The 19,569-nt window shown below is 31.8% G+C and overlaps 3 protein-coding genes across 3 annotated transcripts; 2 read left to right on the plus strand and 1 right to left on the minus strand.

Moving 5' to 3' along the window:
- The first annotated feature begins 5,014 nt into the window (after nucleotides 1-5,014).
- Nucleotides 5,015-12,617, plus strand: LOC109799984 (ARM REPEAT PROTEIN INTERACTING WITH ABF2). Its single transcript, XM_020360660.3, has 19 exons — nucleotides 5,015-5,391; nucleotides 5,470-5,633; nucleotides 6,046-6,218; nucleotides 6,305-6,425; nucleotides 6,506-6,580; nucleotides 6,688-6,782; nucleotides 6,949-7,024; nucleotides 7,362-7,469; nucleotides 7,806-7,934; nucleotides 8,051-8,119; nucleotides 8,283-8,342; nucleotides 8,525-8,648; nucleotides 8,771-8,910; nucleotides 9,956-10,019; nucleotides 10,150-10,229; nucleotides 10,741-10,805; nucleotides 10,909-11,026; nucleotides 11,144-11,268; nucleotides 12,049-12,617. The coding sequence occupies exons 1-19, from the start codon at nucleotides 5,148-5,150 to the stop codon at nucleotides 12,137-12,139; spliced, it is 2,121 nt and encodes a 706-aa protein (XP_020216249.1). The 5' UTR covers nucleotides 5,015-5,147; the 3' UTR covers nucleotides 12,140-12,617.
- A 693-nt stretch (nucleotides 12,618-13,310) lies between these two features.
- On the plus strand, nucleotides 13,311-14,136 carry LOC145953564 (uncharacterized). Its single transcript, XM_083067542.1, has 2 exons — nucleotides 13,311-13,366; nucleotides 13,521-14,136. The coding sequence occupies exons 1-2, from the start codon at nucleotides 13,311-13,313 to the stop codon at nucleotides 14,134-14,136; spliced, it is 672 nt and encodes a 223-aa protein (XP_082923668.1).
- A 3,298-nt stretch (nucleotides 14,137-17,434) lies between these two features.
- On the minus strand, nucleotides 17,435-19,046 carry LOC109799985 (2-hydroxyisoflavanone dehydratase). Its single transcript, XM_020360661.3, has one exon. It carries the CDS (start codon nucleotides 18,651-18,653, stop codon nucleotides 17,688-17,690), a length of 966 nt encoding a protein of 321 aa, XP_020216250.1. The 5' UTR covers nucleotides 18,654-19,046; the 3' UTR covers nucleotides 17,435-17,687.
- Nucleotides 19,047-19,569: the final 523 nt, after the last annotated feature.

Raw genomic sequence — 19,569 nt, forward strand, 5'->3', positions numbered from 1 at the left:
TAAAGGAATAAACTATAACAACAGTAAATTAGTGATTATTAATAAATTTATTATAAAAGTAATCAGTGGATTTTTCTGGGCTTGAACAGGCCCATAAAAAATAAAAAGTTTCCTGCACTGTGGAAATTGGCCCATGAAGTGCTCCCTCAAATTCTCTATTGTGGCATCGCTGCAAACACTATACTTAGATATGGATTTAGAGTTTTCTCATGTCACTGTTTTCCTATATATTTATTTATCCGCCAGCTGATTCTTCACCTATACTACTTTCAGTATGTTTTTATTAGTAACACACATTCTTAGGCAACTAAATGGGAAAATATGTAAGAGACATCCAAATGAATTGAATGTTCAAACTGGAAATCAAACGCATTGCAGTCTTTAGAGTTGCTATGTAATTTGTTTGCTACCCTTTTCTCAATTTTTTTAATAAAAAAATTCAATCCATGTAAAGGATAATTAGGACTTGTCTAGTTTAAAAAATATATTTATAAATTTTTTATTCTTACTTTAATTACAAAATAACATCTCAGTTTTACTTTCATTTCCAAAAGTTAATATATAAAAAAAAAGTGAAAATAACAGTTTTTTCCTGAACCAAAATATTTTATTAAAATAAAATTAAAAACAAATAATTTGTTGAATTTTTTTATGCTTAAAATAATATATAAATATAAGAGATGGTACCCTTATGGCCTCATGGTTATCGAATAAAAAACTAATGACATATTAAAAATTCTTAAACCAAACATTATCACCCATTTAAGGATTAGTTGAAGCTCAATAATCAATAATATTTAAATTTTTTTTTTTAAATTGAGAGTCACTAAAGATTTATAAAAGATATTTTACCTTTGAAATCAAGGAATTTTCTTAAATAAATATAATCACCGAAATGAAATTTTAATAATAAAAAAGAGTGTTGAATCCATTTCATAAAAAAATACAAACTAAAACTGAATTTTGAATTATTTGTATCAACCAATAATGACTTACGGTCCTTTAAATTTTGAATATATTTATAAATATTGAGAGTAAAAAAGTGGAAATCAAATTATTTCTTAATACAATATTATAAGTATCGGTAATTTTTCAACCAAGATTGATTATACATCTCTCAATACATACTATACTTTCATATCAATAACTAAAACTACTTATTAGCGATGAAATACCAATTTTAACCGAAGAACATAAAAAAAAAAAAAGTATTTATAAAATTATATCTAAGGTTTGTTCAAATGTTCAACCCAAGTGTCGGTAGTCACATTCAAAGTTACTCGAATGCGACTGCACCCCTCCCACAATCCCATGTAAGCCGAGAGTTGCATGCAAATGTTTCATATTTAAAAATTATTAGATTATTAATTATTTAAGTTTTTATGATTAAAATTTATCTTTTTCTATAATTTTTTCTCTCAAAATAATTGACCTTTAAATCTTCATGTTAATACTTCAGCCTTTGCATGATTTTAACTCTTCAATTTTAATTTCTCACATTTTTTTTTTTTATATTTTCTCAATTACTTAAATTAAGTCTATCGTCTCAAAAGAATTTCTATTAATTAAGAAGAGTATAATAAAATGCGATATATTATTAGTTTGTATAAATTTGTGAAGGGAAAACCACATAAAATGATAAAATAATTGAATAAAAAACAGACTTTTATATATATTTTTATTTTTATGTAGAATTTTGTTTAATTTATTTTATAAATTTATACAAATCAATAATACAGCCTATTTTATTATATTTTTGTTAATTATTAGTCAAATTTTTTAGAGACTTAATTAAAATAATAGAAAATGTATGAAAATTAAATTAAATACAAATAATTAAAATTACGATGATCAAAATCGCATATAATAAAATATCAGAACTATAAATATAATTATATATTAATTTTTTTATCTGAAGTGTCAATTATTTATGCACCCAAAATATTTTTTTAAATTTTAATTTTGTTTCATGATAATAAATTATTTATATTTTAATTTATTCAAATAATATTACATATTTTTATTATATTTTAATTAATTATTTTTACATTTATTTAATAAATATGTTTAATATACGAAATATTTTTTTAAAATTTGTAAAAATTAAAAGCTTACCCTCTTAAATAAGAACCATTGTGTAACAAAAAAAAAAAAAAAAAATTACGGACCATTGTAAATGGACTCACGTGGGAGGTCGGCCCAATCACCTCTGCCTAGTGCCTAACAATGTTCTCTTATGACTTTTTCTTCTCAGTTCTGTATTCGCCCTTTGACTTCTGCAGCTGCTTTAATTTGAAGGAGGATATTTAATAAATGTCGGATTAATTTACCATACTTTAGTTTCACCGTTTTCTATTTTTATTTAAAAAATAATCTTGAATACGTTTATTTTTAATTTTAAAAAATATTTTGAAAATAAGTTCAAAATTGAAAATAAAAATGTTATTTTACTATTTTCTACACTTTTAAAAATGTAGTGGCATGTGATAATAATCATTAAAAAAAATTATGAACTTATTTCTAAGTTTGCAGTCTAGTACACATAATTTAATAAACTTAATTTTTATGTGTAGACAAGATTTGTTTAGTGTTTACACACACACACATATATATATATATATATATATATATATATATATATATATATATATATATATATATATATATATATATATGAGACATTTACATATTTTCATAATGAAATTTACCTATTATGAGATAAGAGTATTTAAATACAAATAAATATAAGATAGAGTAGTAAGAGTTAAATATTTACTAAATAAAATATTATTCTAATTTATATAGTAATTTTGATTATAAATTTTATAGCAAAAATATTTATGAATTTTTATTAAAAATAGTCAAATAAAATATATACTTTTAATTTAAAAAATAGAAAATGAAAATTATTTTCTGAAAATAAAAGTGAAAAATATTTTCTGAAATTAAACACACCTTTAGAGTTTCGATTAAAGTAAAAAAAAACTTTTTCATTGTGAATCACTGAAACTCAAGTTCCAAATCCCAAAATACTAGTAGTAAAATTTACTACCAGCATTTTGTATCCAAAAATAAAAATTTCAAGATGGTCAACTGATGAAGTTTAGTTTTTTCAACCCAAATCAGATATCCCTTCCCTACCAATATCATGATTTCATATTTTAGACCGAAAGTAGTTGGCTAGAAAAAGAAGAAGAAAAAAACTCGTAGATGCTAGCACGATGATACCATAACAATAGACATAACATTATTATCAATGCCCTGCTATGTATTATAATTATAATCAATTCAAAATTAATCATAATCGAACGTGCAGGATCTAAAGCCAAGGAGGCCCACTCAACTTTATCCCATCACCCACTCTCAACTCACACAAACCTGTCATGCGCATTATAGCAACACCCTTAGTTATTACTAATATATTATTTTATTTTATTTTTGTCCTATTTTTATTTTTATTTTATCATCATCAGTTTCTATTCCATAAATAAACGTGACTTAACTAAGAATATACATCCACATAACAGAGAAAACTCAAATTTAATTCTCGCATAACTCAAATTTAAATTGAGATAATCATAAAATTATTTTATATATTAATTTAAATTAATAAAATAAAATATTAAATAATTTTAAAATATTTTAAAAATTTATAAAATTTATAAAAAAATTTAAAACTCAATAATTAAATAATTATAATTTGATGTAAAATATAAGTTATTGAATCTCTAACTAAATTTACTCTATAAAAAAAAACTATCATTCCTAATCTATACTAATATATAAAGGAGATACCTTTTTTGGTAACTACCTTGGTCTCCACTTTTTTTTGGACCATTATACCTTTTATGTTAAAAAGTTAGAAAAAATATTTTTTAATCAAATTTAAGAATCTGAAACTAATATATAAAGGGAATACTCTTTTCAGTAACTACCTTGGTCTCTACCTTTTTTTACCTTATATTTTTTATTTTAAAAAAATAAAAAATAAAATATACTAATATATAAAGGGGATATCCTTTTTGGTAACTACCTTGGTCTCCACTTTTTTGGATCATTATATCCTTTTATGTTAAAAAATTAGAAAAAATATTTTTTAATCAAATTTAAGAATTTGAAACTAATATATAAAAGAAATACCCTTTTCAGTAACTACCTTGGTCTTCACTTTTTTTTTACCATTATATCTTTTTATTGTAAAAAATTAAAAAATATTTTTAATCAATTTTAAGAAATTGAAACTAATAAATCTATACTAATATATAAAGGAGATACTACTTTCAATAACTACTTTTGGTTTTCATTTTTACATGGACCATTTTATCCTTTGTTTAATTTTCAATAATCTATACTAATATATAAAGGGGATACCCTTTTTGGTAACTACCTTGGTCTCCACTTTTTTGGACTATTATACCGTTTTATGTTAAAATATTAGAAAAAATATTTTTTAATCAAATTTAAGAATTTGAAACTAATATATAAAGGGAATACTCTTTTCAGTAACTACTTGGTCTCCACTTTTTTTTTACCATTATATCTTTTTATTTTTAAAAATTAAAAAATATTTTTTAATCAAATTTAAGAAATTGAAACTAATGAATCTATACTAATATATAAAGGAGATACTACTTTCAATAATTACTTTTGGTTTTCATTTTTACATGGAACATTTTATCCTTTGTTTAAATTTCAATAATTATCTTTTTTATGAGTAAGTTCTCATTATTTTTCTTATTTATTTATTTTTTTTCTTTTAATATAATGCAGGCATGAAGTGTATTTTTTCTGCTAGTATATATAATTATAATTATTTATTAAGGTTGGAGCTTTTTAACCTCATTTCCCGCGGGAGGGCATTTACTCAAATTCAACAAACAAAAATGAGCGCATAGTGTTGAAATAATGTGGGCTCTTGATAGGGCGACACATCCCCTCAGTCAAAAGACAAAAAGAGAAGAAAGAAATGAAGGTAATACCGAAAATACCCCTCCGATCTAGCAGCGTGTTCAAATCCCATATTTCATTTGTGCTCACGCTCTCCCCTCTCCCACCTCAATTCTGAACAGTGTAGCGTGAGAGAGAGAGAGAGAGAGAGGGACCGTCACCTTCTTCTTCTTCTTCCTCTTCTCGTTCTTCTCTCGTCGATGGAGCTGCAAAGACGACCAGATCAGTGCCTTCCGGAGAGGAAAGGGCAGAAGAGGAAGCTCGAGGAGGAATTCGAAGAGGACCGACAGATCTCCGCGCCTCCCACCGGCGACGCTCGCGACGCCCTCCTCTCCGACGTTCAGGAGCAGGTTTCCGTCCTCGATTCAACTTTCTCCTGGAAGGAATCAGACCGCGCTGCCGCCAAGCGCGCCACGCACGCCCTCGCCGATCTCGCCAAAAACGGTAAATCTATTCCTCCTCTCACCTTCTACGTTTTCGCTTTTGGTGTTTCCGTACAACGACGCACGTCTTTGTTTGCAGAGGAAGTTGTGAACGTGATTGTTGAAGGTGGCGCCATTCCGGCTTTGGTTAAGCATCTTCAAGCGCCTCCTCTCTCCGAAACCGACCGCGTCCAGAGGCCATTGCCGTTTGAGCACGAGGTCGAGAAAGGGAGTGCTTTCGCGCTTGGACTTCTTGCCGTTAAGGTAATTTAGTTTCACCATTTTTTAGGAATTGGAAGACTTGTTTTACATTGAATTCGCTTACTAGTGTTATATATTGGTGGAAGTCCACTTGTTGTTCCAAGGATTGATTCCTGTCACCATTAAAATAATGCTTGGGCAGTAAAAGTCATGTCCCACGATAACAGTTGTCAGTTTAGAGACATTGTGTGAATCATTTTTATAGAAAAATAAAAATATATTAGTGGAAGAGTTATTTTACATTAAATTTTCGCTTACTAGTGTTGATTTTGCTCTTTTTTATTTGTAGCCTTTTTTTTATACAGAAAATAGTATAATCTAATTATTTTGTCTAAATGATGTGAATGAATTTTCATTTTAGTATGGTAGTAAAAGGAAGTTTTGAAGATAATTTGTTTGAAAATGCCTTTTGCAGCCAGAGCATCAACAACTCATTGTTGAGAGTGGTGCCTTAAAATATCTTGTTGATCTTTTGAAGAGGCATAAGAATGGGTTAACATCTCGTGCCATTAATAGTCTCATTCGTAGGGCTGCAGACGCTATCACTAATCTTGCTCATGAGAACAGCAGCATTAAGACTCGTGTCAGGTTTGCTTCTTCAAGGACTACCATACAATTGAAATTTAATTTGGAGTGGTTTTATTCTTATGATTATCCGGATTTAAAATGCGTAGGATGGAAGGTGGGATTCCACCGCTTGTTCATTTGCTTGAATTTGCGGATACAAAGGTGCAAAGAGCAGCTGCCGGTGCGTTGCGAACCCTTGCCTTTAAAAATGATGAAAATAAAAATCAGGTTAGTGGTCTTTGGTGAAACATGGAAATTTAAATTGACTTCCATATGATGAGTAAGTGACATAACATCATGACTTGTAGATCGTTGAATGCAATGCCCTGCCAACTCTGATTCTAATGCTTCGATCAGAAGATGCTGCTATTCATTATGAAGCGGTATTGCTAGTGCAACCCTAATTATAAATGCTAAATTTTGTGAGTGTTGACTCTGGTCTTTACACTTCTCTTACTGGGCACTTGCCGTGAATTTTATTTTATTACAGGTTGGTGTGATTGGAAATCTGGTCCACTCTTCCCCTAATATAAAGAAAGAAGTTCTTCATGCCGGAGCCTTGCAACCTGTTATTGGATTACTTAGGTATATTCTCACTTTGGGCCTTGGAAAACTGCTAAGCTCCATTCCTCCATTCTCCCAAGTCCCAACCCTACACTCAATTTCTATTGATATTATAATATCTTCAAAGTTCCTTTTTCATAGCAATAATCTTCTGTAATATATACTGCTGAAATGTTGTTTGTAACAGCTCCTGTTGCTCTGAAAGCCAGAGGGAAGCAGCCTTGTTACTTGGACAGTTTGCAGCAACTGATTCAGACTGCAAGGTAAGCGTGAACCATGAACTTTAGTGTCCTGACTCCGTGGCTTGTACTGAGGGGTGAGGGAGAGAAAGGTAGAAAGGGAATATGCGTAACAGTTAACGCCTCTGTTTTTGTGTTTGTTGACTGGATGTTGAGAAGTGGTGGAATGAACAATAGTCATATAAATTATGGATATTTAGTTTGGACTTTGGAGCAATTATTTTATAATTCCAACTTCAAAGGTTGGGTTCTTTGTATCAGTTATTTTTTGATAGGGTGTGACATTGGGTGTTAACTCGTCAATCCTTTGCATATTACATCTCTCTGTTTTTAATTTTTACCTTTTGTTTGATTTTTGTAGGTTCACATTGTTCAGAGAGGTGCTGTCCGACCTCTAATAGAGATGCTTCAGTCCTCTGATGTTCAGTTAAAAGAAATGTCTGCTTTTGCTTTGGGGAGATTGGCCCAGGTTATTTGTTTTCCCTTGTCTTTTCCATGTTAGAGTTCTCTTGTGTAAGTTGAGAAGGTTAAGTTGTTATTATATTCATAGAAATGATTTAAAGTTCATTTCCTCTTTATAGTTTTTAATCTGTAACATATATATTCTACACATTTCCATCTTTGTGTTAAGTATTATATTTAATGTCTTATCTCAGAGCACAAAAGTCATCTTACTAATATATTGTATCACATCTTTATAAATGCATGTGTTATGCACTATTTCCTTGTGTATGTTGAATCATTGCTTCCTTTTAACACCATACCCATTTCCTTTGGCCTGAAAATATTTAATTTTGAATTTCAGGACACACATAACCAAGCTGGTATAGCACACAATGGTGGCTTGATGCCATTACTAAAGCTTCTTGACTCGAAAAATGGATCTTTACAACATAATGCTGCTTTTGCTCTTTATGGCCTTGCAGATAATGAGGTAAAATAAACTGTATGAAATCTAATAAAAGACCTGTCTTTACCATGTAAAAACTTATTACTTTGAACCAAAGTCAATTAACTGTTCCTTTTCATTTTTTTCACTTTGCCCCGTAGGATAATGTGCCCGATTTTATTAGGGTCGGTGGAATTCAAAAACTGCAGGATGGAGAGTTTATTGTTCAAGTAAGTTTGCCTTTATTTTACTTACACAGTATCTATGCTTTTAGGGTTTCAGCTTTTGCCCTTTGTTGCTTATATCAATGGAATTCAATGCTTCAGATAATTGTCTACAAAGTTTATCTTCTTAGGCATACACTGATCTGTAAGGGATTGGTTTCCATTGCAGGCAACTAAAGATTGTGTTGCAAAAACATTGAAAAGATTAGAAGAGAAGATTCATGGCCGAGTAAGCACCCTGTTGCATTCACTTGTTATTTGATGCATTTTACTGAAGTTAACATAGAAATGACAGGGATGCTACTACTGTATCAATTATAAGTTCTACAACAACAATCTAGCCTTACTGTACAAGTTTTATGAGTTCTATATTGTGTTAAAGTTTGTAACCTATTTATTTTCTCTTTGTAGGTTCTGAACCATTTGTTATATCTCATGCGAGTTTCAGAAAAGGCTTTTCAAAGGCGAGTTGCTTTGGCTCTTGCTCATCTTTGTTCTTCAGATGATCAGCGAAAAATATTTATTGATCACCATGGTATGCATCTTAATAAAATATTTTGCTCAAGTCCGATGTATGTTGTTTCATGCTTTTAAAATCCTTTTTATGGGTGATTTTTTTTTCCTATTCTATTTGAATCTAAGCATCTGTTCATGCAGGTTTGGAGTTGCTTATGGGGCTTCTTGGCTCTTATAACCCTAAGCAACAACTTGATGGAGCTGTGGCTTTATGCAAGTTGGCCAATAAAGCTATGACTCAGTCTCCTGTAGATGCTGCACCCCCATCTCCAACACCCCAGGTAGGCAGGCTTATATAATGCTTGGCCTGTCCTCAGTCCTCATAGCATCATTGCTAAGAGTTTGGTCTTTTTTTCCTAATATTTTCATTTGATCTTGATGCTTTTCACGATGATATATGAAAAAAAATTTCCTCCTCCTTTTGATTTTGTTCTTTTTATGTTGATAAGATCTCTGTGCACACACCCACAGAAAGTATTAACTGTGAGTTTAATTACTTTTTGAAATCCCACCTGATATGACAAAGGAGGCAAGGACACCTATCACTATGCCAAAAGCATAAGCTGTTAGCAGAGATGTAATTCTTAACATAAAAAGCTCTACATTGGATGTGGGTCCTTCCCTATTTAAGTCATTGGGTATGGGTCACCGGATTGAACCCATCCCATAGATCCAAGATGCATTCTCATGACCCTTTGGACATATAATTTTTTCTCTCTTAGTGGAGGTTTGTCCTTGAACCTTGAGATAATTGGAAACATATCCAACCCAAAATTTGAATCTGCATCAGCTCTAATACCAAATGATATGACTAAGATTGCTTACCACTATGCCAAAAGCTTAGCTTAGGGTCAACTATCGAAATAACACTCTGCATAGAACATAGGCTCTCCCTATTGAAGCCATTGGGCATTGGTGATTTGATTGAACTCAACTCACAAACCCAACATGCACCATCACGGTTCTTTGGTCATAGCACTACGAATTGTTTAGAAAAGCTTGTTATTTAAATTTTTTCCTGACCTCTGCCCATATAGTAGTCAATGTTAACAATACTGACTTTCTTCTTTCCAGTTTGCATTTGTTTTTTGTTTGACATGTGATATCTCTTGGTGTTTAAAATCTATTTTAATATTGGGGACGGTGTCTAGTTATACAAATATAGTCTGTTTAATTAATTAGAAGCTGCATATGCAATAATCCGCAGGTTGACCTATGTCTTCAAATATTATGTCTGCCACTTGCATATGCATAAGAAGCCTGATGTGCTCATGCACAGTATTTTTAAAAGTTTTAATATCTGGTCCTAGGATTTTCTTCTTGCAGGTCTATTTGGGAGAGCAGTATGTAAACAATGCTACCTTGTCCGACGTTACATTTTTGGTTGAAGGTTAAAGCTTTTACATTCACTTTTTTTGTTTTCTTAAAACTATTGCTTGGAAAATAACTTGCCTTGAATGCATCATTGTAGCTTCAGTTGACATTTGTAGATAACATAGTATTTTCATACTTTGCTTCAGGCAAACGGTTTTATGCTCACAGAATCTGCCTGCTTGCATCTTCAGACGCATTTCGTGCAATGTTTGATGGTGGTTATCGGGTGAGTATATATTGATCTACTCTAGTGGATTATGTCTCCTCTCACCCACATTTTCCTGTTACTGTTATTTTTGACTATTGGCCAAAAAAAGAAAACTCTATTATTAACTCCACTCAATTTCATGAAAAAACATCATTTTTCATCTACTCTTTTGGTTTTAATGTTTTTGTTTACCTTGTGAAAGCTTTTACAGGAGATTTGGCTGTCAAATTGAATGGTGAATTTAAACATAGCTGTTTGTTAAAAATTTAGATATTGTATCTTGGGTCTTTTGTCAAGGGGCCTATTATAGGATCTACCCAATTAATGGTAAATTGGCAATTAGGATATCTGTAATTAATCTCTCATTTCTTACCCATATTATATAATAACAATCCACTGTGCAAATTGACACAGATTCAGTAGAGTCTTGTTTTCTTTTCCTCTCAAGTCTCAACAATAGCCATAAAAACTTATTTTTCATATTTAAGCACAATAATTTATGTCTGATATGTATTTTATTGTATAACAGGAGAAGGAGGCACGGGATATAGAAATTCCAAACATAAGATGGGAGGTTTTTGAGCTGATGATGAGGTCAAATAAATTCTGCATTCATGTGCTTTGTGAAAGTTGTGCTGTGAAAGCTTGTAATAATTTGTGGACAACTTAAATCTTATTGTTTTTAATCTTTATCCAGATTTATATACACTGGATCAGTTGATGTCACTCTTGATATTGCCCAAGATCTCCTCCGAGCAGCTGATCAATATCTTTTAGAAGGACTTAAGAGACTCTGTGAGTACACGATTGCACAGGTTAGCTAAGAGAATTTTGGTACACACAGATACACGTAGTCTTGTCTCACATCCTCCTACCCTAAATTAATATTTGACTGAAAAATGGATTCCTTTGATTTGTTGATTTTGGTCCAGGATATATCACTGGAGAATGTGTCATGTATGTATGAACTTTCAGAAGCCTTTAATGCTACATCGTTGAGGCACACATGCATCCTTTTTATCTTGGAGCACTATGATAAATTGAGTGGAAAGCCAGGGTATCTATCCGATCCCTATATATTCCTTTTTCCTCTGCAATGCTTAAAATATGTTTGTGATCAACTAATAAATAGGCAACCTAAATGGATTAAATGTCTGAATTATCTCGTGTAAGCTAGAGAGGTTTTAGGCCAGTTGCACCTACTTTTAATACCAATTTGTCTTTATTTTCCTTGTAGTTTTGTTAGAGCATGTGTCTACCTAAAAGGAATTCAGATATTGAATGTTTTGGGACCTACTTAAACAATGTCATTCTTTTACAGGTCTAAATGAAGATTATATGGCCTATCATATCCAGTAATTAATTAGTTATTCACTTGATTTCCTGACTCTTTCCATGTTAGTGTATAGCTCTGTTTCATTTAATGGCTAAATAATGACTAGAAAGCATGTTTATCAGATGAGAAATAAAGTTGACTTTCTATACATGTTTATCAAAAAATGGAAAAGCTGTGTACTAATTTTTTCTTTGGGAAGAGGGAGGGGGTTATGATTTGTGTTCAATATAATCTTTTGTTTTTTTTTGGCTGTATAATAACTTTCTATTTCCTTGATTTTTTATTTGCTTTCGAGTTTTAACAAATATGATAGATATGGGTCTTAAGCATTGCTATATAGTAGATAACCAACCTTTGGTTTGAAGTTTTGAAATAAATTGAATAATTAAGTTTCGGCAGCACAAATAAATGACGAATATGATGAATGAATTTCACATTAACATTGCATTGGTTCTGACTTCCTAATCTTTCTAAATTATTGTTTGCACCAACTATTTGCAGACACTCTCATCTGATACAGCGTATAATACCCGAGATCCAGAATTACTTTGTTAAAGCTCTTACAAAGGCCAATTCCAACCTCCAGCTATAGTTAGCACTGTTCTATTATTGACATCTAACCATTTACAATGTACATAACATGGTAGATGTTCTTCCTTTTGTTGAACGTGCGAAGGAAGTCTCCTGGATCGAGTACAGCATGGCTTAAAAAAATATTTAACATCAGGTTATGTACGATCATTTCTGATGCAGTGTATGTCCATTCTGGCTGTAACATCATTGTCATAGATGTAGCAAATATGACCTTCACGAACATTGTTTTTTCTCGTGCAATATTGTGATGGTTATGACTCGATAGTTCTTTCTCAATTGATTTGGCATTACAATTGGTGAGTTCATGAGGGTAGTATAGGTTGCCTAAGCACCTAATGTATATATGACAATTAGATAGTTGTCTGCAATTGTGCTGATGGTTACGTTACTCATGTCAAGCCTTTATTCTTGTTTTCTGACATGGAAATGTGTTGTAAATTAATTGCAAAATGCAATACATCATTTTAAGTTGCAAATGTATCCTTTAAATACCCGATTAGTTGTATGTCCCAAGGCTGCTTATAAATTTGGCTCTCTTTAGTCTTTACGAATGCGGTCAAGGAGCAATACTGCATAAAATGAAAGCTTCCCATGTCCTAATGAAACCCACACAATCTGTGGGCAGAATTTCTGAATCTTTTTCCTGTTTTTCCAAGTGATCGAGGAGAATCTTTAATATCAATGAGAACAAATAACATGAAAAAATTGAATGTCTTCAGATTAAATAGTAAAATCTAAAGCTTTTGTCTGGATGCATCAGAATTTCTGGTGAGTTTTTCCATGGGAAGATGGAAGGCCTATTGGGAAAAAAGGCTTTGATTGTTATTTTGAAGACAAATAAAAAAGATATTGAACCGATTTTTTTCTTGGCCCCTATGTTTTTATTTCCATTTTTTGGCACCTGAGAAAAAAGAGTCCCAACGGTGTACTTAACCTGGAATAGGCCAGTACTCGAGTCTTTTCCTGGTTTTTATGATTAGAGTAGACTGCTAGTTATCCTAGTTATTATTCACCAAACCTCTTGTATAGAAACACCACAACAAAATGGAATTGTGGAACGCAAGCACCAACACCTCTTAAATGTAACCAGATCTTTATTATTTCAGGCAAATTTACCTTCGATTTTCTGGTCGTATGCATTGCTTCATGCTTCTCTCTTGATAAACTGCATGCCAACTCCTTTACTTGGCAACACATCTCCTTATGAGAAGCTTTATCAAAAATCGTATGATATCTTAATATTGAAAGTTTTTGGCTGCCTCTGCTACACAAGTACACTAACAGCTAATAGAAAAAGGCTAGATCCTAGAGCTGTCTCCTCTATATTTCTTGGTTTTAAACTGAACACAAAAGGATGTGACTTTTGATCTTAAATCCAGGACTCTAAATGTTTCTCGAAATGTTGTGTTCTATGAAGACTGTTTCCCTTATACTGCTAATAACAAGCCTGACCCTATTGACCTCTTGCCTTTGCCACAAGAAACTGCCTTCCTTTCTTTTCCTGACGATGCTGTCGCTCATCAACCATCTTCTGATAATCCACTTATGATTGTTGATCCTCATGTCAACAGCGACAATCCCATGAAGTTAAGAAGGTCCTCAAGACAGTCACGACAGCCCAACAAATTTATTGATTATCATATGACATTCTTGTCTTCAAGTTCTCCACAATTCTCAGGGAAGCAATATCCTATTGGTAATGCTCTCTCTTATACAAAACTTTCACACTCTTATAGAAAGGCAGTTCTCTCTGTCTCTGCAATTCATGAACCCAAATCCTACATTGAAGCCTCTAAACATCAACATTGGATTGAAGCCATGAATTCTGAATTACAAGCTCTTGAATATAACCATACTTGGACTCTCACTGAATTACCACCTACTAAGACAGCTATTGGATGTAGATGGGTCTATAAGATCAAACACAAAGCTGATGGAACTATAGAAAGATATAAAGCTAGATATATACACAGATTGAAGGTCAAGATTATCTAGACACCTTTTCTCCAGTGGCTAAACTCACCACAATAAGACTTATTCTTGCTTTAGCTGCCACTCAGAAATGGCACTTGAAATAACTTGATGTGAATAATGCTTTTCTTCATGGTGACCTCCATGAAGAGGTCTACATGACACTTCCCCCTGGAATGTATCAAAATCAATCGAATAAGGTTTGTCGCTTGCATAAATCTTTATATGGCTTAAAACAAGCTAGCAGGCAGTGGTATGCTAGACTATCCACTTTCCTTATTTCTCATGGTTACAAACAATGTTCTACTGATTATTCATTATTTTTAAAGCATAATTTCAATTCTTTTACTGCACTACTAGTATATGTGGATGATATAGTGTTGACAAGAAATGACTTGGCTGAAATTACAAACATTACTCAATTACTTGATGTTGCTTTCAAGATTAAAGATTTGGGAGACTTAAGATTTTTCTTGGGGTTTGAGGTTGCAAGGTCATCATCTGGCATCAATCTTTGTCAAAGAAAATATGCCTTTGACATACTAACTGATTCAGGAATGCTTGGCTCTAAACCTGTCTCCACACCAACAGATTACACTACAAAACTTCACCAAACAGCTGGTTCACCACTCTCTGATGTTGATGCTTCCTCTTTTAGAAGGCTCATTGGCAGACTCATTTATCTTACCAATACTCGACCTGACATTTCCTATGCTGTACAACATCTAAGTCAGTATGTTTCACATCCTACCACAGCACATCAGCAAGCAGCTAATAGAATACTGAGGTACATTAAAGGCTCACCTAGAGCTGGGGTTTTCTTTTCATCATCCAATATTTTACAACTTAAAGCATTTAGTGATTCTGATTGGGCTGGATGTTTAGATACTCGAAGATCGATTACCGATTTCTCTGTTTACCTTGGCTCTTCTTTGATTTCATGGAAATCCAAAAAACAAGCTACTGTATCTCGAAGCTCCTCAGAAGCTGAATACCGTGCAATGGCTAGTGTTGTTTGTGAGTTGCAGTGGCTCACTTTCCTCTTAAAAGACATTGGCATTTCATTCATTCAACCGGCCGTTTTATATTGTGATAACAAATCAGCTTTACACATTGCTGCAAACCCTGTATTCCATGAACGTACTAAACACATTGAAATCGATTGTCATATTATTAGAGAAAAAGTTCAATATGGCTTGGTGAAACTTCTTCCGGTTACCTCAGCAAACCAATTAGCAGATATCTACACCAAAGCACTTTCTCCTGCTGCCTTCAAATTTTTGTACGTCAAGCTTGGAATGCATGATATCCATTCCTAGCTTGAGGGGGGATCTTAGTTGATTAACTCTAGTTAGTTACTGTGGTTAACTAACCATTATAGTTAGTTTTATTTTAGCCTTTATAAAAGGCAATTCTGTAACCGATTCCGATAAGTTGTTTTGATACACAAAATCATTGAATGAATATTATATTTTTCTCCTCTCTTCTTCTTCTCTGAGTTTTCTTTCTCAGATACAATTCCATTGCTCTAATGGTTGTCACCATATTTGATAATACTGGACGTGCGTTTAATAAACTAGTCTCTTTTTATGATTTCACACTAAAGCATAAAATGAATAAGTAACATGTTATTGCTTTAACGTTCAACTGAATTAACGGTAACTCAAAATTCTCAAACACACTGTAAGTCACAATATTGTAACTAAAAGGCACATGTGTGTTTACATTTTTATTATGTTAAATTTGATATAAAGTAATTTATGCATATATTAATTTAAATTTAATTTATTTTTAAATATCTATTTATATGTATTTTTAACTTTATTAACATTTATCTTATTCGATATTTTAAACAGTCAACACGAGAATTACAAAATTTGACTGAAATTGTGTAAAAAAAAAGCTCCTAACGAGCATATAATATATTCATCTTATGTCTTTGTATTTTTTATTCTCTAAGATATAAAATTTGATATTGTGTAATTGTTTCTCTTATTATGTTAGTGTATGTTAGTTTCATATTTAAATACATGTATCATAATTGCATAGTTTTTTTCGGAATTTTGTTTTATATATATTTCCTAAGGTTGACAGTATAGAATTTTTAATATAGTGGATTTACAAGGAATTATATCTTCATGAATTATATGGCTTGGAGTGACTGTGATCTGCTCATGCAAAGACACATTGTGGGAACCATTGTTTTGTTGGTATTGGAAACAAGCTATAATATAAGGTACCGATTGGAGTTGGCCTTTATTCTTAATTTGTAAACTATAATCCTATAAATAAGTTTGATATCAGTACCATTTAGGGTCGTGCAAGATCCGGTTTGTCATACACACCGATCCGGCTCAGTCCAAAGTATGGTAATACCGGTCTCAAAATTGGAAAAAATTGGTCCATTCGGACCGGTTTTTACCAAGTTTATTCCGATTTTTACCGGTTTATTTACGTCACTAACCAAGTTAGATGCACAACCGACTGAATTAATGGCTTGATTCAGTTTCTTACTCAGATCTCGGTTTGGCCAGTTTGACCATCAGGTTCGAGTCGAATTTTAAAACCATAGAAATAAGCATCAGCTTGTGCGATTCTTGACAACTACTTTGAGCTTCTCAATTCACTTGAATTTTGACATTTTCCCTCCATTTTTTTCATCTAAATCCACTTCCTTTCATTTTTTTTCCCCAGATTGCTCTTGACTTAAATTTCTAGATGTATTGAATTTGATTTAGTTTGATGCTGAAATGGATTCAATTCATGGAAGTTCTTCATCACATTCTCTCTTAATAATGATTATTATTATTATTATTATAATAATCATCCAAACACTAATTATGATTATAATAATAATAATAATTATTATTATTATTATTTATTATATTGATTGGATCATATCAATTTAGGTTTGTTCAAATTCGTGAATTACCTGTGCTTATGTATATCTAGGGGTGTTTAAAATGGTTAACTAAACTAAACTACTTGTTAACTACATTAAACTATAAAATAGTTTAGTAAACCAAACTAAACTATTTTCTAATTTAGTGAATTATAGTTCTAAAAGTTTGAATTACACTATAATATAAACTAAATTAAACTTTTATTTTTACTATAAATTTAACTAAACTATATTATAAAAAATTTCTCAAATTAACTTTAAAATTGAATTTCTTATTTGTAAAACATCGAAGATTCCCTTACATCGGGTCACTTTCTCACGTTAGTACTTGCCATCTCAGTTAGACGCACGATATGTTACCCATTTGTATTACAACTTATAAGGAAGACTAGGCCATTGAGTATATTTTCATACCTTATTCTTCCGATATTCCCCCTCTACGTCTTAAATGACCTACCTTTTCGTGTAAAATAAACAGATTCTTCAAATACAAATTTTCCAATTTACTTTGAGAAATGATATCAGGGATAAAAAAACGGATATCATTAAACCAAAGAAAGAGAAACACATTTTATTATTCAGATTCAAGAGATCTTGCAACAAAGGGGTACAGAGTTTTACGAAATTTATTTAGCTAGAGATTTGAAGGAATAAGCTGAAAGAGGCAAATCTTTCAGTGGCGAAGGAAATTAGCGACGATTGTTACAAGTTTTTTGGCTTGCTCAGTTTCTATATCATACATGTAATAAACATGATCCTCTTCTTCCTCTTCAAAGAGTTCCACTTGCCCTTTCCATCCACTCTCCTTCACAGCCTTATAGTACAACACTGCCCTATGGTTAAAGTGCAGGTGATCCTTACCAGCCACAGTAACAAGCATCTTAGAACATCCAAGATGAGCCAAGCTAGGTGCCTCGGGAGCGAGTGGATTGATCATGGGGTTATCTAACCCTCCAGGTGCATCAGGATACACAAACTTCCAAAGCAAAGACTGAGGTCTCTCTTGAACAGGTTCAGCCCCAATTGGCTTTGAACCCCAAAAGAAAGGGTGGTTAAGATAAGCACCATAAACTTTGACCCCACCAGGTAAAGCCTCAACCCCAGCACGCATGGCAATATTATGAACAATATTGCCACCGCTACTATCACCCCCAATATAAGTTTTGCTAAAATCAGCGTGATTGATGAGCCACATGTCAGGGTTGGTAGGGTTTGGGGTGGCATGGGAAGCAGCCCAAGTGAGACCAGCCCAACAATCATCATAAGCTGCTGGCAGAAAATGTTCTGGGGCTTTCCTATGCTCTATGGAAACAATTAAAACGTTTCCCTCAGAAGCTATCACGTTGCAATATTTGTTGTGGTGCCATGAGAATGCTGATTCGCCGCAGAAGGCACCGCCATGAAAGTAGACCAAAATGGAGAGTTTTTGGTTAGGTTGTGTTAGCTTTGGAAGGTAAAGTCGAGCAAAGAGGAAAGGGTTGTTTGAGAAGAGGATGTCTTTGGATGAGACACCTGTTGCAGGGTCTTCCAGTGAGGGAGGAACTCTTGAATGATCTTTGGGACGTTCAATAGACCCATCATTGAACATATATAGAAGGGGAGGCATCTCTGCGACTATGTATTTGCTGGGGGAACCCATCTCACTAACTCATCAAAATTCACTCAAACACTTTTCTCCTGTTCAGATCATAATATATATAACCTATATATATATATATATATATACATGCACAGGAAATCAAATATATGCTCCAAAAAAGAAAAACACTTGGTATGGTTATTATTACATTATTTTCCTTTAAAAACAATATAATAAATAAATAACGGGTATAGAAGAAACATACCTAGATGCTTTTGCCTTTTTGAAAAGGAATAAGAACAACGTATTTTTAAATTTCACTTTAAACTTCAAATCGTAAAAGTTTACACAAACATCTTTTATGTTATTCATTTATTAAAAACATTAATGCTTTTAAATTTTTTACATAAGTTTATAGTTTTTAATTGACGTAACTCAAATAAATTAACTATTATTAATATTTAAGTTTTAAAAGAATAACTTATGTTCTGAATGCTCAATAAATAAATATTTTGCGTTATAGAAGGACTACATCGATCGTGTGATTCACGATTTATTTTAATAAGTTGGTAAAATTATATTTAATTAATTTTATAAATAAAAATGGACAATAATAATAGATATAAAATATAATAATATAAAAAATAAGTCAAAAATGATATTAAAAAAATAAATATATATATTAATTTGTTATAAATTATTGAATTTTTTTTTCTAAACAACATTATAACACATTTAAATAAAATGTTAGTATCTAAAAAAAAGTTAATGATGGAATACTATATATATATATCAACTCCAATTTTACTATTTAACATAACATTTCTTCTAAATCATATTTTCTCTAATTAATAGTATATATTAGCAATAGAAATTTTTATAATTATTTTTTTTGATATTTTAAAGAAAAAGAATTGTTACAAAAGTTATTTATTTTACTAATGTGTTACTTTTTTCGCTAATATTATTTTTAGTG

The sequence above is a fragment of the Cajanus cajan genome, chromosome 11, assembly GCF_000230855.2.
Source record: "Cajanus cajan strain Asha chromosome 11, NIPB_CcT2T_4, whole genome shotgun sequence".
NCBI classification, from domain to species: Eukaryota; Viridiplantae; Streptophyta; class Magnoliopsida; order Fabales; family Fabaceae; genus Cajanus; species Cajanus cajan.